Consider the following 25,387-nt stretch of genomic DNA (forward strand, 5'->3'; position numbering starts at 1 on the left):
CCAAATTGTTGAAATTTGGTATTTCATAACAGTTGATCTAAACTTAATTCTAAATACAAATAACTTTTAAACTCATAAAACTGTTAAAATATCAAAATAAAAGATATTTATTATCTTTAGTTAAACGTTTCCGTCAACTAGCTCTACTGCACGAAAAATGTTGTATTCATAAGAAAAATGGATTAACTTTGTTTCCAGAGTAAAGCCACATTGTTCTATCTTCTGTATTCACAAGGGGAATTAAGCCATGTATTTTAACGTTGTAAGACTGGATATTTACTGTTCTCTCAATGGGAGAAAAAATTGTTAAACAACAGTTTACATGGCGGAAAGTGGGAAAGTAATGAAGTTACTGAAATATTTCACTTTCGTAAACAGGGAATTGTGATATTTAAAATGGTGCTTGTTATAATCAGCACAGCATAAGATAGTGGAATCAATATGTCACTTATAAAAAAATATACTTATGTTAGATATGAAAACGTTCGTAGATATTATGTATCATTTTACTTTGCTGTAGTATAAGAAAAAACCGTTTAGTGACACTCGAAACCGAATCTCGTGACTTATCGTTTTACTCGTGATTATATGCAAAATTGGCATATTGTGAAGTTTGTCGGGTGTGTTTTTTGAATTGTCAAGTAATAACATTTTATCGCTAGTAAATGTAATGTAAGTACTGTGTGTATAAAAAGTTGGAACAGCTAAAGTTACGGTTACCTGTAGGTTGTAAACATATAACTTACAAGACGGAACTGTAATTTGTATTACTCTTAATTGAAATTTAATCATAAGTAAACTTAGGCTAATATTATCAAATACAAATATTTGAAATTGAACTTTGTGTAACGAATACATAAAACTTTAGTATAACTTCCAAAAATCATATGCCTGGAAAATCAGAATTTTTCATACTTGTGAATTTGTGGAGTTTGTAGATGAGTGACTAGTAGTAGCATTACTGTTATAAGAGAAATTTAATATTTTGTTTATCATACCACTGTTACTTTATTTTCTTTATTTTGATGTTGTGCTGTTTTATTAGGGCCATTTCCTACTGAACTTCCTTCTGATATATTGAATACACAAAATTTCCCAGGCTCAGTTTTGTATGTGTATTTAAACTAAGTTAATTGTTTAATCTGCCTTGTGCAAATGTGGCCACCCCAATTTCACTTAATGTAAATTTTTGATCAACCAAAACTTTTTTTCTTTAGATGGACATTTATGACATGTTTCTTGACTAAACAATGCTGTTGTTTGTGAAAACCAACTAGATATTTATGAAACCCAAGTTGTGGTGAGTGTTATTTATTTTACTTCAGTTATTTCTTGATGTCTATGTCCTCTTATAGTTTTTACAGAGAACTTGTGTATACCTCTTGACTATACTAAGGTAAATAACATCACTAATTAGCATATGATATTGATAATAACGGCCCATATTTAACTACATAACTATTAATAATGTAAGATTACTGAATGGTTTCAAAAATATTTCTTGTTTGAAACTATTATGTTTTCATTGGTTTTTTATGAGTGATAGAGAAATTCTATGCACGTTTCAACTCTCCTAATGTAGAAAGAAATGTACATTAGTTACAAGAAATGTTATTTCTTGTGTAGAGCTATAGATTGTATAGTAACATCAAAGATCACTGGGAAACTTCCTAACAGGCTGTTTCTAAGTGCCAATTATTAGTAGACAATGAACACTTAGTGCATACATTCAGACACATCCATTTTGCTAACTGGTACATTAATAAACAAAAAACATATTTAATGCCAGGTTTATTTATAGATACCAACAACAGAAACAGAAAGACACATTTTTAACAATACTTATCTGAAAACAGTAAATTTAGGGAAATTTGAAGGATATTCCTGGGAAACAAATGTCCAAATTCCCATAGAAGTGCATCAAAGGTGGACATATATATTAGGTATGAGTAGTATTGAAAGAGTTAAGTGAATATTAACCTGATCAGTGAAAGCTAAGAGCATGAAAAAAGGTTGAGGTCCCTCAGTAAAAAAACAACAAACAAAAAACTCCTAAATATTACCCCAAACATCCTAAACTCATTCAACAAAACTGTAATAGATTTTCAACCATCAACAATTACCACATTATTTAACAGAATTTTCCTCAAGTTAATTAACACAACTATGATTAAAACATTTTCTTCCCAGTTTACCTCTTGGATCATTGATGGTTCCTGCTGTGTTTATTCCTTGCATTTCAGTATGCAGTTTAAATATATTGCATATGTAAACAGTTTATTAAAACATGGTTATAAGATGAGATAAACAACTCTAGGTATGATTGTTCTGTTTTAGTTTCTTGAAATATGTTATGTGAATTAAATTAAAACAAGTTGTAACATGAAAATTAGTTTTATTTATGGATAAAACAAATAATATATTTTTAAAAACACTTTGTTTCAGTAGGTTTACTTAGCACTGTTGGAACAATCATTTTCAAACTAAGCAAATTTTTATAGAGTACTTTTAATCTGTTTTAACAAATGACATAGCCTTTATCATAGGATCGGTTTATATCACCAAGTGACACAAGTGTAACTTTTATAATTCATTGTGTGAGTGATTAAATAATGTTGCTGAAACAGTTGTTTACTCTGTAAGAATTTTGAAAATGTTTATGAAACTGTCAGAATATTTAAAAGTTCATTCATAGAACAATATTTCACATTCACATACAATTTAAAGTTGCACTTAATCAGAGAAAATGCTTTTAGTATTTCATCTATTGAAAAATCAGTTCAAGTGTTCAGTAAATTAACATTGGTATTTTACGTTTTAGTGTATCTGAGAAACAGACTTGTCTTTTTAGTTTACTTGATGTTTGGTTTGTGACTATCATTGGTAAAAATGCTTAAATTTTCTTATTTCATTCAACAAATGAAGGAAAGATGCTAGACCAGTCATATGAGAGACGACTACTGAGGCAAAAGAATGGACAGAGTAGTATTATTTCTCCTGAGAGTTCAGTAAGTAAATTCTTTATTACACTGAAGAGTTATTCACAAGTTACCAAAACTTATTACCTATTTGTTTGCTTACAGATATTAACTGTACCCAGAAAGTATTTCATTTTTATCATAAAGTGCCCACTAATTCCTTACTGTTTTTCTTGTAAGTTCAAATATACAGTATGTTGCATGTTCACAATGTTTTAATATTTGTTCATAATTGTTGAATTATCACTTTTATCATTTAAGTGACTAAACAAAATGCTACTACAGCCAGGATCAGACAAAGATCATTTATTAAAATATAACAATAGAAATCTCAAATAAAACTTTCAAATAATTATAATACAAATTTTAATCACTTCTAAAAAGCAATTAGTTAACCTGTGTCTGACCAGAGCGGGGTACAAACATTAGTAAAGAATACAATATGTATGTCAGAGTGATTAATTTCATGAGAATTAGGAAAAAGGAGAGAAACCTAATTTACCAAAGGATAATGAAGTATTCCAACTTTAAACCATTTATCAATAACTAGCAATAATTCTAACTACATCTTGTCAACTTGTTTGTTTCCAAGATCAAGGAAGATGTTTGATTTTTTGGTTAGATCATGAGATTACATCACATATGACTAATTATTACCACAAGTATATGTAATCTTTCACAGCAGTGGTTATCTGTATGTGACTGCTAGGGGAAGCTTGTGTCAGTTTTATAATATATACTTATAAAATCAGTGTGTTCTATATAGAAGGTGGGTTGGCATTTTAACTAAAACTTCATATATGAACCAAATGACAGAAGGAATAATAAATGAACAGTAAACAAAACCATAACAAAATAATTGTAGAATTTGCTATCTTGCAGTCACAATGATTAATTTTTTTTAGTGTAACTAAGAAGTGATTCCTTTCCAACTTTGCTTGATAAATTAATTTTTCAGTGAAAATGTGTCACGGGGTTTAAGAGTATAATGCGAGATGTCCTTTGAGGTAAACTATGTATGTGATCAGAACTGGGTAATTAAACAAGTTAATTGATTACATTCATTGGAGTTGTATAAAATAATTAATTAATCAAACTTTGATTAAAGCTGGTAATGCTATGTTAAACTAATCATAATTACTGACTCCCAACTGGATTTACAAGTTGTTAGTTAAATGACCAGTTAATGAGTCTGGAAGTTAATCAGTTAGCAAAAATCACTAATCACCGAGATCTTTAGTACATATGATATTGGAATTGAGTGAGTCAATGCATGAAGATTTTCTTTGTTTTAGCCTAGCACACATCAGAACTTCCTTACACCAGTCAACTCTCCTTCGAAAAACAGTTATGGGGATCGATTCATCCCAACTCGAGCTGGGGCAAACTGGGACACCAGCTTATCAATGATACAGGTATTTTTCTATGGGATTATAAGAAGCAGTGAAGGAAATAAGTTTTTATGTAACTATACAAATTACTCAGCTTAGAACTCGATTTGTCGTTTTTGCTGGTAAAGGAAAACGAAAATTCACCATTATCTTTGTGTGCTAGTTTCTAAGTAAAATTTACCCATGGTGTTAACCAAATTCTCCTTGTTTGTTTTTACACTACTTATGTACCATAGTGCTGGTAGTTTCATGAGTATGTTGGTTGTAAGGTTTTTGATGACACAATCTACTCAAACAGTAGAACTATCAGTATTTTAGTTAATCTAACTTACTACTGCTGCGATCTCCAATCTATTTTACATAAGTGTCTTTTACCTGGTGTTTTGAGTTTTGTGATAAGGGATGCAGAATGATTGTATATATATTGTGCATCAAAAGATTTTGTTGGAACTAGCCTTCAGTAAAATGTCAGTATATTGATTGTGAGATGTATAATTTACACATTAAATAATGTTCAGTTTTAAAGCCTACTCTCTGTGAATATTGTACATTGAAGTAACTTGTACACATTTTATCTGACACTATTACATTTATTTACATAAGAGAGTCTGTGAAATACAAGTGTGACTGTGTCTCCACTTTGGTAACAGAAGCTTTGGTTTGAAAACTTCCCCCAGGGTCATTCCATGTCAAATCATCCAGGGGCTGCAGGTGACCCCTACAGTATGCCGTGAAAAAATTCACGTGCTCATCTACCCATGTAATGAAAAATTGCCAAAGATTGGATAAATATCTCTTATAGTTTCTGATTTACAACCCTGTAAAATGTAGTTAATTTATGTTTATTTTTGGCAAATTCATTTTCAGGCAACTTTGGCTGCTTAAAGCTGCAAGAGTAATGGTGATAGAAGGCTGAAATTTGCTACACTGACTGAATTAATCTCACAGAATTCAAAAATGGTCTCAAACCAAGTTTATCTCTCTTAGGATTTACATAATGAGGCTGTAAAATCACCTGAAAACCCAAAATCGTAAAAAACATTGGTTTATGTAATAAGCCATAGCTCTGAGACTTAATAAGATACAAAGCCGAATTGTTTTTCTAATTTCCTAGAACATATCAGTTGATAAATCAGCAATTGTTGTAATTAAAAGTCTGTTAGATCTCCTGTAAAAAAATTTAGTTGCATGCAACTTTTTATGACATAGCTAAAAATAGCCCTACTTTAGGCCACAGTTTGACCATGTCACCAGTTATTCAGCCTTTTCAGATTTTTACCATATATTTTTACATCTCTGAATATGATCTACAAAAAAAATCAGGATGGTGTTCAACCTACTTTTTCAGTTATAATTTTTAAAGTATCCTCTGACCACATGTTTTTTATTTAAAAAATAATTCAGCTCATGTGTGTTACTATGTGCAAATATATCCATACAATTTTGAAAAATACCTGTCAGAATTTTATGAACCCCACTGAAATATTCTAACCAGCCTTTCACAGTGTGAAATAATGAAGTTGTAAGAAACAAGAAAGAATTAATTCATTTCTGAACAAGTTTATTGGCATAACTAGTTAGATCACATGGCAATGCAAATATATTGTGTATGCATTACAGTTATGCAGATATGGCTGAGTTTAAGATTCATAATATAATAAATACAAAGGTAAATCAGGCACAAAAAGCACAGTGCTACAACAGGGGATAACTGAGAAAGATTATAATCACACCAAACTGCAATAATCATGACAATGAAATGTGTCAAAAACTGCTTTGGTGATAAATTAGCCTCAACAACATCAAATAAACATTGCTTTGTTCAGACAGCTTGAATAAATTTCTAAAATTCAAGTTTGATTATGTTGAGATCACTTTGACTTAGAACATAGTGGTGAGCACTACAACCTTGCACGGTAGGTGCACTTATCAGACAACGAATATGTTGGAAAGGAATCCAGCTTTCACTTTTACGTGACCTTGCAGGCCATGAGAACAGTGTTTCTTGATTTCTTCATCAATGACACCAACACATTGGAATGTTCATCTGATCTATCTTTTATGTTTCCCACATACCATTCATGATCATATATGCATGTCACATATTTCCCTGGCTGATAATTGTCACTGCTATCATTAGACACTATTTGAGCTGCTGCAGCATCACTTTCACCAACAGTTACAACTGTGTACACATCATCATCTGATAGCCTTCTCATATACAATTTGTTGGTAGAATAAAGCTATGATGTGACCTAATACCTGACACAGTTTTGCATTTTTCATAGTGCTCAAGTAGATCAAACTTTACACAATTCTGCAGGACTGATTCCTGATTGACAAGAAAGAACTGAATGCCCTGAATGTGGTCCTTTGCCCAATGGTACATATCAGAGACACTTAAAATTTGATAATTTATTATTTTTCACAACCTTGATTTTTTTTGAAGATCATGTTCAGAGATGTAAAAATATATGATAAAGGTTGATTAGAATATTTCAATGGGATTCATAAATTATTTCAAAACTGTATGGATATATTTGCACACAGTAACACACCTGAATTGAAGTTTGTTTTTTTTCAGGTAAACAACATATGGTCAGAGGACACTTTAAAAAATTATAACTGAAAAAGTAGGTTGAACACCATCCTGATTTTTTTGGTAGATCATATTCAGAGATCTAAGAATATATGGTAAAAATCTGAAAAGGCTGAATAACTGGTGACATAGTCAAACTGTTGCCCGAAGTAGGGCTATTTTTAGCTCTGTTATAAATAGTTGCATGCAACTAAATTTTTTTACAGTTGATCTAACAGACTTTTAATTACAACAATTGCTGATTTATCAACTGATATGTTCTAGGAAATTAGAAAAAACAATTCGGCTTTGTGTCTTATTAAGTCTCAGAGCTATGGCTTATTACATAAACCAATGTTTTTTTATGATTTTGGGTTTTCAGGTGATTTTACAGCCTCACTATGTAAATCCTAAGAGAAATAAACTTGGTTTGAGACCATTTTTGAATTCTGTGAGATTAATTCAGTCAGAGTAGCAAATTTCAGCCTTCTATCACCATTACTCTTGCAGCTTTAAGCAGCCAAAGTTGCCTGAAAATGAATTTGCCAAAAGTAAACATAAATTAACTACATTTTACAGGGTTGTAAATCAGAAACTATTAGAGATATTGATCCAATCTTTGGCAATGTTTCATTATATGGGTAGATGAGCACATGCAAATTTTTTCAAGGCATTCTGAGGGGATCACCTGGAAAATTTTTCAAAATCTGGATGATTTGACATGGAATGACCCCTCCATCATCTAGAGTTTTGGAAAGTTTGAGATCTGTGTCTTTGATTTAGAAATTTTGCTGGCCTGATTATAACAGGCTGAAACATAAAGTTGCTTTATATATGTAGCTCTTTGTTAGGGAATGGTTTTAAAGACATGGTAATTTGAGTATGAAAGTCAAAGCATCAGAAACTAGTTGGTGTACCTCAAACATCTTTTTTTTTTTTTCACTAGTTTTATGGAAAGTTAAGAACCAATCTAACTGGTTTACTTGAACCCTAGTAATATTTAACTCAAACTAAATACTTAAGAACATAAACCTTTGAGTTTATTGATTCACTTGCACTGAAAGGTTCACAAGAATGCTGGGATATCTTGTAGGATGTTAGTATATAACATAAGAATATAGTTATTTCATAATAATATTAGTATTGTTTCATAAATTTATAAAAGTTCTCTTGTGCTGAATGTTTTATTGTGTTACTTTTTAGCAGAATACAAAATACTGTAACATTGTATCTGTATCTCACTCTCCCTGTCTCTTTTGTCCTCACATGTATATAATGTTAAGTACTTAGGCTTGTAAATCAATTAAACAAAATGTTTTACAGATAAATATTAATGATATAATGATATTTTCAATGATGTATCCTAGGATAACAGTAAGTCTCCCGGACAGACGAAAAAACCTAAAGACACTACCACAGAGTCAGGAAAGGATGGTATCACATATAACTGTTTATTGAAGAATGAATTATTAGGAGCTGACATAGAAGACATCAAGGTTAGTTGAAAACTTGTAGTGATATTGACATATATATCAAACTGTTTCCATTACAGCTTGTTATTAATTTTGATTAATTCAAGATCATTTAGCTTAATCAGTTATTGTTGGTAAAACTAATTATCGAATCAGAATTAGTTTCTGACTATTACGATTTTTGATAATTTCACCTGTAAAATTAATCAGTGTTAACTGTTACTAGTTCCACTGGTGCAACTACGTGTGAAAGTATGTGTGTGTTCTGGTTGGTACACGACATACGAATGTGAGGGTGTGGCCTAGTGACTGTTGGTTACACTAATAATAACTAAGTGTAGCTTTAATTTAATATTACAGAAGTAATTACAAAAGTAACTGATGTTACTTAGAGTAAAATTGTTTGAATAAAAGTGTTAAGGCAACTGATATTCATTATTTTTATTTGCTCACCAATAAGTTTTGAGCAAATAAAAAATAATGAATATCAGTGCTTCTTATCTAGCAAAAATTAGTCAAGATTAAAGATGTGTCCTAACTGTAAATATATTAACCATAATAGTATTACATATTGTTAATATATTTACAGTTAGGACACATCTTTAATCTTCACTAATTTTTGAGAGATAAGAAGCACTGATAAAATAAAACAAATATCAGGCTCTCACCACCTGCCTGTTAAACACTGTCTTGTACAACACATACACGTGTTTCAACAGTTCACCACCTGCCTGATAAACACTGTCTCGTACAACACACACGGGTTTCAACAGTTCACCACCTGCCTCTTAAACAGACTCATACAGCACATACATGTGTTTCAACAGTTCACAACCTGCCTCTTAAACGTTGTCTCGTACAACACATACACATGTTTAAACAGTTCATAACCTGTCTCGTACAACACAGACACGTGTTTCAACAGTTCACCACCTGCCTGTTAAACACTGTCTCGTACAACACGTATTTCAACAGTTCACCACCTGCCTGTTAAACGCTGTTTTGTACAACACACTCACACGTGTTTCAACAGTTTCTTACAACCTATACCGTAAAATATACTGATTTTGTATAATGTCTTCTTTTTAAAGTCCCCTCTGTGTGGATTCCTGTAAGTGGTGAGGGGACCTCCCAGGGAAGGTTCTGTTGTTTCAGTTTACCTCCTCTTGGATTTAAACATACATCCATGTGTTTGCCATGATGGCAAACCCATAAAAGTGAGGAGAGGATCCTAGTGGTTTAGAGGTCTAACTCTGACACACTACTTTGGCCTTGAATTCCTGTAGACGGGCGGTCTTGGAGTGGCCCCCCTTGGGTCAATTGGCTGGTTAACTCGGGCTAAAGTCAACCAAGTATCAGTGTTGGATGTTCTCAACAGGTGTTGTGGACATTGTATCTGATGCTGGTGTTTGGGTATAGTACTCATGAAACCCTGGCATTGCTGCAATGTCCTTGTTTGGCATTGTAGTATGTCCCCTTGTAGGGCTCCATAGTGGGTGGGGTCAGTGGGCACTGAAATTTCCCTTTCTTTATTATAAATATTCCAATTAAAAATCTTAATAAAATAATAAAAAAACAGTCTATAGGTAAACGACCATGTCTTGAAGATTCTGAGCAGCAATCCTCACCATCTGTATCACCTGTTGTACCTCATTTTCTTATATTGCATTCACTTTCAGACAACCCTTTAGGGCAGATGTCTCCCTTTTTTGTTCAGAAGCGACAAGACGTACTTGCTGGCTCTCCAAAGTCAGTAAAGAAGCTTTGATATGGTGACATATTGGTGGAAACATCCACATCTCAACACTTGCATTTAAGGGCAATTGGGGATATATAGCTATTGAAATTAGACCTCATGCTACTTTGAATTCATCACAATGAGTTATTGTTGAGAAGGATTTGAAGAACATCCCAGAATCAGAGATTCTTGCTGGTTTCTCCACCAAAGGAGTTTCTGCAGTGAGGCGTATATCCACTTGCAAACATGGAATTATGATGCTGACCAATGTTCTCATTCTCACATTTATGCCACTATGTCTGTCTGCCACCATTAAGGCAGGTTATCTTAATTGCAGAGTAGGGCCATACATTCCAAACCCTCTCCAATGTTTCCAGTGTTAGCGGTTCGGTCACTTGAAGTCGTCATGTCGTGATTCCTTGACATGTGCTTGTTGCAGTGACAAGGACCACAATGTCTAAGAGTGTGAATTCCAATGGTTCTCACCTGTCCTACTTTCATTCTTGTCCTAAATGGCTGGAAAAAAAAAGAGGTGCAGCATTTGAAAATGATTCATAACATTATTTATCCTGAGGCTTGAAAATTGCTGTCCACCACCTCATCTCAAACATATGCTGCTACATTTTTTCCACAACTACAGTGAGAATGCAGACAGATTTCTCTGTGCCTCCAAAAGAATCATTCTCCAAACAAATGAAAAGTTTTTTTGACCTCCATGGTTAAAAAAGTTGATGATTCAACTTCAACACCTATCTCTGTCCCTTGCACACATTCCAACAAACTTCAAGATCCACATCCTTTGGTTCCAAGTACAGGCATTTCCTTGGATACATCTTTTTCTCCCACCCCAAGATGCAAAACAATCATTCATTCACGTCCTAAGTCACTGGAATCCCCTTCCAACAGCAAAGACCTGCTTAATTGACACAGAGCAGGATCCATGGAGGTCTATAGACTTTCCTTGAATAAGGACAGTAAGGAAAAAAAAACATGGTCATAAACAGAAGGGTTCTCCACCCAATTTGCCTACAAATAAAAATGGCCACCCTGATACAATGGAACTATCAAGGTTTACCTTCTAATCTGGATGACATCAAAACACTGATTGCATCCTACCATTCTGTATGTCTTTCCTTACAGGAAACATTTCTGAAACCTGCTGATACAGTCACCTTTTGGTGGTTTTCTTTGTACAGAAATGACAGGCTGTATGATGGATGAGTGCATGGAGAGGTGGCACTGTTGGTTGATCAGTATGTACCCACCCTGTCTTTGCCACTCGACACACCCTTGGAGGCCGTAGCCATCTGTGTTTTCTTGGGTCGTACTATCACTGTTTGCCTGAAGAGACATATGAACAATCAGACCTTGATGCTCTCATTGAATAGTTGCCATCTCCCTTTTTCATCCTGGGGAACTTTAATGGACATCATCCCCTTTGGGAAAGTGCTGATATTGATAAGAGGGGGGCACTCTGTAGAGCATATGCTCTCTGATCACAAACTTTCTCTTTTCAATACTGGTTCTTCTACTTATTTTCATGCACCTAGTCAGTCCTTTACTGCTATTGATCTCCACTATTCTCCCAGTTTTCATGGAGGGTTGACAATAATCCATGGGGCATTGATCATTTTACTATAATTTTGAGAGAAACTGGCCGTGGTCATTGCCACCTGATCTGCGTGCACTGGTGGAAGCTGGATCACGCAAACTGACCCTCTTTTACTGGTCTTGCAGAACTTGATCCTGCCATCATCTGTGAGCCATCAATAGACAACTGTGTAGCATCAGTTACTGACCGTATTATACAAGCAGCTGCTCAGGGTATTTCTAAAACCTCAACACGTTTTCCACTATATTCTCGTCCTTGGTAGAATCCTACTTGCCACATGGCATGGAAGACTCAGGAAGGGCCTGGGATACTTTCTGTAGATATCCCACTCTCTTGAATTGCATCGCTTTCCATGCACATGCTAGGTGGGTAAGATGTCAAAGCCAGAAGGAATCTTGGATTAAGTTCACAACAGGTATATCTTCTACCACCAGTTCCAAAGTCATATGGGACAAGATTCAAAAGGTCAGTGGGCTATATAATTCCACCCCTCTCTCAATCTTACTTTCTGTTGCCCAGGAAGTAGCTGATACCATGAGCATCACTGTTACTCTTGGTGAAAGCTTTTGCTGAGTATCTAGCACTTCTGCTTCTTTTTACACCTTCTTAGCCATCAAGACTCGGGCAGAACAATCACCTCTTTCCTTTGGAGCTGATTGTCTATATGACTATAATCATCCGTTTACACTGGTGGAACTTAAACTGGCCTTTCGTCGGTCTGGCAGTAAATCAGTTGGACCTGATAATATACACTATGACATGCTGCGCCATCTATCTTCTGCTTCTCTTGCTATTCTTCTGAGTGTTTTTAACTGGATCTGGCAGGAGAATGTTTTTCCTGATGCCTGGCATCAGGCTATTGTCCTACCTTTCTCTAAGCCTGGGAAGGATCCCCAGATTCCTTCAAACTGCCATCCAATTCCTTTGACGAGCTGTCCCTGTAAGACCTTAGAGAGAATGGTTAATGCTTGTTTTGTTTGGTTCCTTGAATCAAACAACCTCCTCTTGCCCACCCAGTGTGGGTTCTGATAACAGCACTCCACCATGGACCACCTTATTTGACTTGAAACGTCAATCAGTGAAGCCTTTCTCAAACAACATCTTGTATCAATATTTTTTTGACATTGAGAAGGCTTATGATACAACATGGAAGTATGGCATTTTGCAAGACCTCCATATATATGGGTTACGTGGGTATTTGCCTATTTTTATTAAACATACGGGTTCTCTGCCGACGACTTTCACATCTTACGTCGGTCGTCGAATGTGAGGTATATTGAGCAGTAACTACAAACTGCCCTCAATCGTGTACTGAAGTGGACTATGGCGAACGGCTTTAATTTTTCTCTCTCTAAAACCGTTTGCATGCACTTTTGCTGCCAACGGGGTATTCACCCTGATCCTGAACTTCATATCGGTAAAGTTTCGCTGCCAGTGGTCCCTGAGACCAAGTTCTTGGGGCTTATCTTTGACAGTATGCTGACTTTATACCACATATCAAGCAGCTACAGGTCAAATGTACACGAGCACTGAACATCCTCCATGTCCTCTCTTCCACCACTTGGGGTGCGGACCAACGTTCTGTGTTAAAGATATATTGTGCTCTTGACTATGGATCAGTGGTCTATGGCTCTGCCAGACCATTGGCCTTAAAGATGCTAGACCCTATTCATCATCAAGGACTTGGGCTCTGCACTGGGACTTTCTACACTTCCCCAGTTCAGAGCTTGTACATAGTCTCATGAACCTTCTTTGCACCTCCACCATTTGCAACTGTCATTACTTTATGATTCAAAACTTCATTCCTTACCAAAGCATCCCACCTGAGGTTGTGTTTTCTTCTTTGGAAGGCCATACTTTTTCAGAACAGATGATCTGCCATTGCTCCTTTTGGCCTTCGTAACCAGGCACTGTTGGATGAATTGGGTCTGTCCTTGGATCACATTGCTGTATCCACTGGTCAGCCCATCCTACCATGGCTTATTACAGTCCCCAAATGTGACCTATCTTTAAGTCATCTAAGAATAGCAGACACTCCCGATTGGAAATACTGTCTGTTATTTGCTGAACATCTTTCGAACCAACCTTCCATTTCTGTTTATACAGATGGTTCGAAATCTGTTGAGTCTTTGGGCTCTGCCATGGTTTGTTGTGGTTTGGTAGTTGCATGCAGAATCCCCGCTACAGCTTCTGTGTTCACTGCTGAACTGTATGCCATTTCTCTTGCCCTGGATCATACAGAAGCTAAGCAGTACTCAAACTGCACTATTTATACTGACTTGCTTAGTTCTCTACTGGCCCTGGAATCACTTTACGTTGGTTCACACCCTGTTCTTGCTGATATTCAAAACCAACTGACCCATTTCTCTTTAACATCTACGTCAATCCAGTTTTTCTGGATCCAGGCCACGTTGGTATTCGTGGGAACGAGCTCACCGACACTGCAGCTAAGTCTATCTGCTCTGGCACTATCACCACTGTGCCTGTTCCATACATGGACTATGGTCCTGTATTCAAGGCTCAGCTCCATGCCAGCTGGCAATCAACTTGGAGTGAGCAACGTGAAAACAAGCTTTTCCAAATAAAACCCTATGTTGGACTTTAGCCGTCTTGCTTCTGTAAGGATCGGAAAGAGGAAGTTGTTCTAACTAGACTATGCATTGGTCACAGTTTTTTAACTTAACATTTTCTGTTTTCTGTATCTGATGCACCAGTGTGTAGTTTGTGTAACACTCAGATCACACAATGCCTTATTTTACTTTCTTGTCGTCATTATGACTCGATGGCACCATTTTAAACATGTTCTCTCCCATGGTTTGTCCATAACGTTACAGTGTTATTGGTGATGGTGACACTGTCCATCTTAGAGATGTTTTTAGCTTTTTAAAGACCATTAATCTTTTTAATGCCATTTAAGTTTTTAAATTTATACATTACACCTTTTTAATGTGGCTTTCTTTTAAAAATCACAGTTCATCTAGTTCAATTTGAAATTAGAAACTGGCCGCAACATTAAATAACTCGAAACCAGGACTGGAAAGGCTAACTTCAGGTGGCTGATGGTGGTTTTTATACTTACCTGTTAGTTTTCCTGGTGAGTTATGATGATTACAGTTACACTACAGAAAGTCCTTTACAACTTGTATTACTGTATTTTTTCTCTCAACATTGTAGACTAGATGTAAACATTGGTTTCATGCTATTTGTGTTTTGGTTTTTTTAAACTTTGTTTTGTTTTACCTAAATTTCCTTTTATGAATTATACTAAATTTATTTTTAACTTTTTACCAGAAGTTTGGTGCAGGTAGCGTAGCTGTTTTGTGCCATAAAACACTAAATCAACCAACCAGCCAGTCTTTTTAAAGTTCTGTTCATATAAACAGTTCTTTCTTAGGAGCTTGTCATTTTATACTTGTAAAGTTGTCAATTATTTTTTATAACTGATGATAGAATTTGTGTAAATTTATAATAATTATGTAGTTAAAGGTTTTTCATATCATGCTGCTTTTAACACTTTTTAAAATATTTTGATTTCCACCTTATAAAGAGGTCATCTGGTGTCATTATAAGTTTGTTTTTTTTTGCCTGCCAGTAGATATATTTTCACATAAATTTGATAACCATGACTCTACAACTGTAAAATGTAAATTTTTCTAAAGTTTGTTTGACATCAGCAATGTGGAAGAAGCAGTTTCACACATTCATCTGACGAGCAAAAAATGTTAAGACATTGAAAGCAGTATCAAGAAACAATACTGCTGTCCATACCATGTCAACAAACAGAACTACCACTGTAACTGTCACTAGTTCAACTTCCAGCATCAAGTCTTTTTCTCTCTTTTTTTTTTTAACTGATGTTTTAAGATTTGAAGTTTTATGGACTTTAAGAACCACTTACTGTAATGGTCTATTTCATTCTTATAAAAGGATTACAGATACTTTCAAGAGTATGTTCATAGACAGTAAAATTTACAAGATGTTTTATATGGGGGAGGAAAAGCATCTCAATTACCTCAACGTAGATTAGTTCCAAACTAGAACAGAAACTCAGAAGTCTGATGGGTTTATTCTTCTGTTTTATGGTAGTTTAACCCCTCAGCATGAAACTATGTGATGTTTGTCATCTCTTTTGAAGTGAAAAAACTGTCTATTAAAAAAACAACATAAAATTAGGCTGTGAGAAACTAAAAATGTGTACAGGCTGAGAAATCAGTAAATCAAGCAACTTAAGGTTTACTGTACAAGGCAGTATTTAAGGCATGTGGTAACAGTCAGAATTTCATTTTTTGGTACTTTCTGTCTGGATAGTTCTATTCATAACTAATAGGAGTCCCACCTGTGTGTAGATTAATGTTACAGACATTGGTTCTGAGTATTTATTGTAAATATCCATGGACAGTCCAATGTTAATTACATAGAATGTTATCAACTGAATCTAGTAAGCTCAATTTAGAGTTGGTTTATATACAGTTCACAATGCTTTTAAAGATGGTTATAAAGCTACTGACCAGAAGTTTGAAGAAATTCTGACAAGTTTCTATCATAATGATTCTCCAGTAAGAGTTGAAGACTTCCCAAGTGAGACTGGATGTTTGGACCAAAGTTTTGTAAGTACAGATGTGTGGAGGATATCATCAGTGCAGAAACATGTTTGTCTCTGCTACCTCATCCTTGTGCAAAACAAACAAGCAAAAAACTACCAAAATTAAAATCATGTGGTAATACTTGTGAAACACTTCCAGCCTCTTCATCTCCAAAACACAGTTTTTTCTCTCAGTTGCTAGAGAAATCAAACCTCTTTTCAACGAATGTTAGGATAATGAACTGATCTTCCTTGCAGGGTATGTTTGACCTTGTCGGGGGATTGTTGGAAAAGTTTGTCATTTTAGAATGACCGGAAATATAACTGGATCACAAGATGTTGCAGACAAAATGATTTTAAGAGAACCTTCTGAAATTGATACTGGTTTCGTTACAAAGAAAGTCCTTAATGATTTAAATAGGACTTTATAAATTACTAATAAAGCCTACTGTTGTAAAAGTGATTCAGAAGTCTTAACGTATTTCCTGGTTTGAAACATGAGTTGCTAGAAAACAGAAGTGCTGTTATATCTAAAAAGTCAATAACTGTAGGCATAGTGGAAGGAAGGAACTGTGATACTATTCTAAAGAGTTTCTCACGGTATCCCTGCAGTCACCTAATTCAAGAGTCTGTATGTTCCAGAGAGAGGTCTGGACAGACTGGAAACACCATATTTGCATCTTCTATTAGACAAAAAACTAATTCCAAATGCTTTGGAGAGTTTGCAAAACTACTTTCCCTGTCTTAGGGACAGGCCAGTGTTGCAAGAGGCTTTTCTGTAAATAAATACAGAAAACCAACAGAATACATCTCGTAATGCTAGGAGAGTCAAAATTGACTACTTTAGACATCCTGGAGTTATTCTGAATGAAAACATAATAGTACATCCTATAGATTTGTTGTAAGAACAAGACAAAGGTATAGGATGTACTTAGAAGTTCATAAAGCAGAAGGTGACAAGAAAAACTGATTTGATACTTGAAGATATTGAATGTTGTGGACAGTCAGACATTAACCACCTCCTTTTTTTCAGGTTGTGAAATTTTTGAAAAGGAAAGAAATTTTAGTGGTCAATTACCTGAGGAAAACATAGAGAAAAGGAAGATTCCTAGAGTGAAAATTGAAATGAAACTGTCAAAGAAAATCTGCTGAAACACTGTTTTTGATTTTTGTATTCTTAAATAATTGGTTATGTTACAACACTGCTAGATTAGTAATAAAAGTATTAGTCTTTTCACCACTAGAAAACTGTTTACAAATAGATAATATTTACAGTCAAAAGCATGTACATTCAGGTGCAAGTTATTGTGTTACTTTCATAAAGTGGTAATTTTATTTCTGCATAGGTGTGTAAAACCTGAAAGGAAGATTAGTCCCGTGCAAGAATAATTGATTAGTTCATTTAATTGTTTAATTATCACAACTATTAATCAGTTACCAAATTTTACCAACTTAACTCTACTTCTCTGAAAATGATCTGTGACTACTTGTATTTTTTTAAAGATGATCCAAGCCTCTGTGTTAAATTTTCTATTAATGAACTTTTATCAAATAATAATGAATTTAGATAATAACAAATAAATGGATACATGTAAAAGTGAACTATTTTATTTTCTGCAACATTTCAAACAGAATCCCTTCGTTCACTGACAAAGAGCATTTGCTCAAAGCATTGCAGAAAATAAACTAGAAAACATTTTTACTTAGACCTGCCAATTTATTCTTTATTATTGTTTATCCAAGTTTTTTTTTTCTTTTATCGTACAGAGCAACATTCGTTCATTATTGAGTTTGTTTACTTAGTCAAATGTTAGATTAAATTATTTACAAATTTGAGAAGAATACATACCAACTGGTTCCGAGGTACAGATACCTGAGGAAATAATATTTTAGTAAAAACTGATATCAGATGAAAGTTTTAAAAAATTTCTGTTAATAACATGACATTAAAAAATGTTTTAACTTCCTGGCTATGGCATGAGATTAAAGAACAAAGTACATTGCAGAGTTAATTTTTTATGTTTTAACTGTATAATTTGAATTGAGGAAATAACAAACTTACTAAATTGACCTTTGGCATTTATCATAGGAACAACCAGAAGAAAGAAAAGCATTCTCACCAGTTGACAGGAAAAATCTTTTTCAGGTTTGTTGAATTGAGTAAAATGTTATGTATAGCATATCTTAGAAAAAAATATATAATATGTTTTATTTTATTTTTTTAAATAATCTCTTGGATTTGTGAAGCACAAAGAAAGTGTGCAACGTTTAAATGTTATTTTTGGTTTATCTGAGAAGCATCTTTTGCACAGCATTTGTAACTTTCCCATTACATTCAGAATTTTAAGTACATTTGTTATGTTTAGGGTTACTTTGATATGATGCAATGTTGAACACTTGGAAACCAAAAACATAAGAAATTAGCTCTGTACTCTGATGACAAACATTTTGAAGATTTAGTGTATTTGACAAGGAGCTGTTACTGGTGTTTAATTATGAAATGTCCAAGAGAAATATGAATTGCTGTGATTAGCTTACACTGGAATTGTAACTAAGTTAAGATAAATCTGTGTTTTTCCTATATTGGTTAAATTAAGACCACAATATTTAATGACCTTTTACAACTGGGAATCTAGTTAAAGATTTCTTTTGGAGAATTAATATTTTTTGTGCTTCTGAATTCCAGTTAGGATATTTACTTTAATTCTACTGTAACTTCCATTTACACAAGACAGAAATTTACTTTTAAAAACAGTGTATTTATAAGCTAAACTTTAGAAGTTTATTTGCTTTCCAGTTCTGTGTAAAAACTATAACATCACAGGACATACAGTATATGGCTTTATTGGATACCCTGAGGTATAACAGTGCACCAGGTCATGTAGTTTATAGTTGAAATAATGTTGTAAATTATCAGCATCATTAAAGGTGTAAAACACTCCTTATGCTATGACCCAGGGCACTGTTTTACCTTGAGGTATCCTATAAACTTGTATGTTATCCCCTGCAGCATGTTATAGTTTTTTGTGGAACCCAGCAAACATTTTCTGAAATCACAAATGAAGTTACTGATGGAAGTGGGGAAAAAAAAAAAAAAAACTTCTTGTGTCTCAGGGCATGGTGTGATGGGTCAGATGACTTTATTCAAATGTTTTATATTTATCTTGTTATTCACAGTACCGGGTGAGACGAAGCAATTCACTGAATGGATCCTCTTCACCGTACTCCATATCTCCAGTCAGTAGCAAAAGTCAGAAGTTGTTAAGGTCGCCAAGAAAGGTTATGAGTTTTCTTACCTCTTATGTTTTGACAACACAAATGCTTAATTTTTGTTTACTCAATTCTTTAATGGGCACTGTGGCAAAATTAGTATAACTTTTGTTATACATAAGATGATCTGAGAGATGTATGAAATAATACATAACTTAAAAGCTTTGTTATTCTCTCATCAGTTAACATTCTGTAGAAGCTGTCTTATTTGAAAACTTTCTGTTGTACATAAATTTCTTGCTTTATGTGCATATATAATTAGTCTTATAGATTTAAAATCTTTAACCGACTAACATCTGGTTTAACTTAATGACCCAGTCTTAAAATAGCATGAATTTGTTTTGCTTTGATCGATGTTTTCACATTGTTATTATTGTAAAGTGGCACTCTCTAATGGGTTGTGGCTTTTGCTTAAGAAACAGGCAACTTTAAAAACATAATGTGTATTAATACTATTTCTTTTCCTTGTTTATTCTAGGCAGCAAGAAAGATCTCAAAAATTCCCTTTAAAGTCCTTGATGCCCCTGAGCTTCAGGATGACTTCTACCTAAACCTAGTTGATTGGTCCTCAACAAACATTCTCAGTGTAGGCTTGGGGACGTGCGTTTATTTGTGGAGTGCATGCACATCCCAGGTGACACGGCTGTGTGACCTGTCTCCTGATGGGGACTCTGTGACATCTGTATCCTGGGCTGAGAGAGTGAGTATCTTTAGAAGAAGTGACATGTACGTTTGTGGAGATTGTTGCTCTTTTGTTATAATTTCACTATTTTTGGTGTTTAAAGATCCTAAATAAGTGGCTCATAAACAACCCAAAACACATTTCTAAATAGAAGTAATTAGATGAAAGTGGAACATTGAATGTAGAATCTTTCTTTTTCTTGCTGCATGTGTTTTTACTTTTCTTTAAGATTGTTGTTCAACTTCATTTTTAAATTTTCTTCATATTTTTGGTCTTAAATTGTGATTGAATATTATGTGTGCTTTGGATTTGCTACAGCAACTACATGTTATAATCTACCCTGTTTAATATACTGATGAAAAGAATTTCATATGGATGTACTTTTGTCTTTCGTAACATGCAAAACAAGTTTATAATAATAAAACGGCATAGAGTGAATTTGAATTTCTGTTATCATTACAAGATGGAGTGCCTTATAGTGTCATAAACACCTTTAGTTTCGGTGTGTGCACATAACAGATGTGTCGTTCTTAAACAGCATATATGGAATGAATTCTGATATAAAGTAGAGATGTATTAGTGTTGTGAACAGACAATTTTCATGTTATAGCATAATTGTAACAGTTGTTGAATATAATATACTTAATAGATTATAAGGTGTAATAGTACCAGCAAAAACAAAGAATGATACACTTATGAAGTGAGGAAGCAGTACATTTATTTTTTAAAATGTGTGTCTAATTGACTACAATAGTATTTTATGATAGGGCCACCTAGTGGCAGTAGGAACACACAAAGGCTATGTTCAAGTGTGGGATGTAGCAGCTAACAAGAGAGTATCAGTAGTTGAAGGTCACTCTGCCCGAGTAGGAGCATTAGCTTGGAATAGTGACATTGTATCATCAGGGAGTCGAGATCGGCTGATTCTTCAGAGAGATGTGCGAACGCCATGCACGGTACCAGACAAGAAGCTTGCTGGACATAGACAAGAGGTAGGTATTTTAGTTGTGTGAAGATGGTAGAACATATTAACTGGCAAGTGAATACATTTTCATCTAAACAATAAACTTGTTATTATAGCTGATTTCTTTTCACTAATAGTACATCATCACAGGATGAGGTTGTGTTTAGGTTCGGTTTAGTGTTACTGTGGAAAGCTGTCATTAATCAATGTGTGAATTTCAAGTGAGTGTTCTTCACAAACAGAGCAAGATTACCATATATGGGTTTAGGTCCAGTATAGGTTAGGGCTCTTGATTTGCAATCTGAGGGTTGAGGTTTCAACTCCTCATCTCACCAAACATAATCACCCTTTCAACCGTGGGAGTTAAAACTGACAATCAATCCCACTATTCATTGGTAAAAGAGTAGCCCAAGAGGAGGTGGCAATGACTAGTAAAGATAGCCTCATGTAGTTTTGTGTAGAATCCAAACCAAACACATCTGGGTTTAAATATAATATATGTGACTATAATATAATGTAATATGAGAGTAATGTACTGATTAGCATATGACAACACATACTCAACAAGAGACCAGATAACTTGTGAAATTATTTTTAGATGACCCAAGCCTGTGTGACTAGAACATTTTTTTTTTTTAAACCAAGTTTTGTCTTCAGTAGATGTGTAGTTTCTTTTGTATGGCAGACTGATTGTTTACTTAAGGGTTAAGCTTTAAAATTACGTGGAAAGAACACATACATGTTACTTGCTACTCAAGACTAAAAATGTTATATCTCAGTTTATATACACATGCTGAAATTAAAATTTTTCAACTTTGGTTTTTCCTATAAAATATATAAAAAATGAATTCAGCATTCTAAAGTTAATATAACATTACTTTCACATTTAAAATCAATAATTTGATGTGAAAACAAACTTTAATATCATTAAAAGGCCAGAAATCATTTTATGATAAACATTTTCACAGGTTTGTGGATTAAAATGGTCACCAGATAACCAGTACCTAGCTTCGGGCGGGAACGACAACAAATTATTTGTGTGGAACCTGAATAGTGTGGTACCTGTACAGACTTACACTGAACATCTTGCTGCTGTTAAGGCTATTGCTTGGTCACCACATCATCATGGCCTCTTAGCCAGTGGTGGGGGTACGGCTGACCGGTGTATAAGATTCTGGAACACCTTGACTGGTCAGCCCATGCAGTGTGTGGACACAGGGTCACAAGTGTGCAACTTAGCATGGTCCAGACATGCATCAGAGCTGGTGAGCTTAACTTTTTTTATGTCGTTGTTTAAATGCAGTAGTTTGCAACTGAAAATTGTTCAACTCTAAGACAACTAATTATTTAGAAAAATATTTTGTAATTGATGGCAGACCTCTTGAGGTTGCCAAGGGTCTCCAGGGATGAAGTCTGTGACAATATTAAGTGTTAATAATTTTCCATTTATTACAATAAACAAAAATCCATCAATACCACAGGAACATTTAAATAAGTTTATTGTTTTAATATTTTTATATATTTTAGCAGAAGGGGCTCTTGATAAGGAAAAGGTTGAAAACTAATTTTGAAAATCACCTTGTAAATTTTGAGTTATTGGTGACGATGTAAATTGTAAACAGACCTAGTGATGGATTTAAGGTTTTGTGGGCCCTACATCCTATGTAATTTTACATAAAATAAAAATTATTAATGAGCTCCCATTAAGACCATGGGCCCTGTGGCTAAGCCCCTACCTAAATATGCCACTGGACAGGACTGGGTACTTACATGATTGGTTGATTTTATTTTGTAATTTGAAATTTCTTATTAATAATTATAAACATACACAATTCTTGCTAGTAATTCTTGATGACAAGAAATCTACTTTTACTGATAAAACAGAGAACATTTCAACCTTCCTAGGTCATCTTCAAGTCAAAACATTGTTCTCTGCTTTGAGTAAAAGTGTTAATGCCCATACCAGCCGTCCTGAGATACATTTTTGCTAGAAATGTTTTGTTGATTATTCTGAAAATTATTTTCATACAAATAAAAGTGATTCTAATTTCTGATTAGGTGAGCACTCATGGATATTCCCAGAACCAGATCCTTGTGTGGAAGTACCCTACATTAACTCAAGTAGCCAAGTTAACAGGGCACTCTTATAGGGTATTGTATCTGGTGAGTACTGTTTTACTGCCTATGGAGCTTGTTTCTTTGCTAGGCCTTATAAATTATATTAATCACGTATTTGGCCAAGCAGAGCCTAGTTGTTCACGTGCTGGTCTTTCACCCTGTGTTGTAAGAGTGATGGTCAATTCGAGTGATCCAAAAGTTGATTGCAAGTACTGTTGGCTAGCTTCTGTGTATCTTTACTGGCCAAGTAAGAATAGTGAATAACAGAATTTAGTACACCTGAGCTCCTCACATTGGGTATGTTACAACATAGTGAAATGTAGTCAAGTACTACTGGCAACCTCCTACTTCACCACTAAAAAAGATATGGTTAAATTATTGGGTCCTACTTAAATACCAGTTGTAGGCTCACCGTTCACCTGTACAAACGTTATAAGTGGTTGAGTATATTAAAATGATTTTGAATAAGAAAGTCACATGATACCATTGTTGATACAAAGTTGAGGTGGAAGGGTGTATATTAGAACTCCATTTTTCACAGGTTATGCATATTGTAGGAAGTTCATTGCTCTTAGGAGGGTATTTAATAGCCATTTATCATGCAAAATACTTGTACACTAAGATCTTAAAGATATATTCAGATTGGGGATTTATAATATTCAAAATGATGGTAAGTCTTATACTTAACAGTATTGTAAAATAAAGGAATATGAATCAGGTTGGGGTAACAGAGCTATCCAAAACACAACCTTCCATAACTTGTATCTCAGCCTGTAAATAAAGGGTGGTATCATGTGTGGAGCAAGAGTCCAGAACCACAGATTGGTGGCAAGAGCTGTCTCTAGGTGTGCAACATTATCAAGAAAGGTCTCTTGTTGGAAACAAGATAAAGACTTCCCAGGCAGCTTGAGGATGAAGCAAGGATCTGTGCTCTTGGCTGGTGAGACAGCACTGGTATTTCATCAGGATTAAACTGTATCATATCCTGTTATCTCATATATTAGACAGTCTTGTTTGATATCACTATTCCACCTAAACCAGATTGAAGAAGAGACTGGTAAATAAGAATGAGTGTAGGTTGTAGCATTATACACATTAATTTACCTCTGTCTAAAAAGTACAGTTATTGAAACTCTAGTTTTATTATTTGGAAAACATTACCCATTGGCAGTTGCTTTTAATACAGAAATAGTTATGGTATTATGTATTTCTTTCAAGCTTTGAATGTTAGTTATAACCCTGCAGTGGATTTTTCTTTGTGTATCTAACTGAAAAGCCTTTTCTCAATATAAATGATGTATTTCACCAACACTGCTTGAGCCCTTAAGTTGCCATAGCAGTGTATTAATTCCCCTATAAAGAGCTACATTTATGATGGGAAAAACTGAATATTGGTACATCTTGTTTTAATTAGGCTGTGTCACCAGATGGTGAATCTATAGTGACAGGTGCTGGGGATGAAACCTTAAGGTTTTGGAATGTCTTCAGTAAGGCAAGGTCTCAGAAGGTATGTTAGTAGGTACATCTTAAGTTTAAAAAAATGTAATATATGAGATAAGCTGTCTTATTAAATGGGTGTTAATGATGTTAAAACTTTAACATGTGCTTTGAGCTCTATAATTACTTTGTGTCTTACAGGAAGCAAAGTCAGCCCTGAATTTATTTACAAGCATTCGGTAAGATCAGAATTATCATGGACCAACTGTCATCCCTTCATAATATTTGTGATTGTAGCAATGCATTTTTCTCAAAATTTGTTAATAAAATGTGGTTTCCTTCATCTACCTTTGCTACAAATCTATTGCATGTAACTTGTAAAATAATAAAGTATAAGTTAGTATTAATCCCTGCAACTGGGTAGTTTGTAATTCACAATAATATGCTGCATGCAGTGTACAGTAAAATTATACATTTTCTTTTAAATGTCTAAAGGAAAAAGTTAATTCGTACATGCTGGATGTAGGAAATCGAACATTATATTTGTTTGGAAACTACCCTTGTA

The 25,387-nt window shown here is 34.4% G+C and overlaps 1 protein-coding gene across 5 annotated transcripts; it reads left to right on the top strand.

Moving 5' to 3' along the window:
- Positions 1 to 543: 543 nt before the first annotated feature.
- LOC143240270 (fizzy-related protein homolog) lies at positions 544 to 25,229 on the top strand. 5 transcript variants are annotated; one of them, XM_076482444.1, is made up of 13 exons: positions 544 to 620; positions 1,218 to 1,300; positions 2,926 to 3,008; positions 4,274 to 4,393; positions 8,315 to 8,443; positions 18,441 to 18,497; positions 19,529 to 19,630; positions 20,100 to 20,321; positions 21,071 to 21,295; positions 22,236 to 22,532; positions 23,326 to 23,430; positions 24,800 to 24,892; positions 25,024 to 25,229. In XM_076482444.1, the coding sequence occupies exons 3-13, from the start codon at positions 2,931 to 2,933 to the stop codon at positions 25,063 to 25,065; spliced, it is 1,470 nt and encodes a 489-aa protein (XP_076338559.1). In that variant the 5' UTR covers positions 544 to 620; positions 1,218 to 1,300; positions 2,926 to 2,930; the 3' UTR covers positions 25,066 to 25,229. The 5 variants fall into 5 exon arrangements, with proteins under 5 accessions (XP_076338559.1, XP_076338558.1, XP_076338562.1 ...); XM_076482443.1 differs by having other exon boundaries at positions 547 to 672; XM_076482446.1 differs by lacking the exon at positions 544 to 620 and adding an exon at positions 622 to 641.
- The last annotated feature ends 158 nt before the right edge of the window (positions 25,230 to 25,387 follow it).

This window comes from Tachypleus tridentatus, chromosome 13 (assembly GCF_004210375.1).
Source record: "Tachypleus tridentatus isolate NWPU-2018 chromosome 13, ASM421037v1, whole genome shotgun sequence".
Classification (NCBI taxonomy): Eukaryota; Metazoa; Arthropoda; class Merostomata; order Xiphosura; family Limulidae; genus Tachypleus; species Tachypleus tridentatus.

What these genes read in the sequence shown, in the direction of transcription:
- LOC143240270 (XM_076482444.1), top strand. Translation starts at nt 2,931, where the DNA reads ATGCTAGACCAGTCATATGAGAGACGACTACTGAGGCAAAAGAATGGA. An exon ending in TGTTAAGGTCGCCAAGAAAG is followed by an intron (nt 19,631 to 20,099) that starts GTTATGAGTTTT and finishes TGTTTATTCTAG; the next exon opens with GCAGCAAGAAAGATCTCAAA. An exon ending in CTGTATCCTGGGCTGAGAGA is followed by an intron (nt 20,322 to 21,070) that starts GTGAGTATCTTT and finishes ATTTTATGATAG; the next exon opens with GGCCACCTAGTGGCAGTAGG.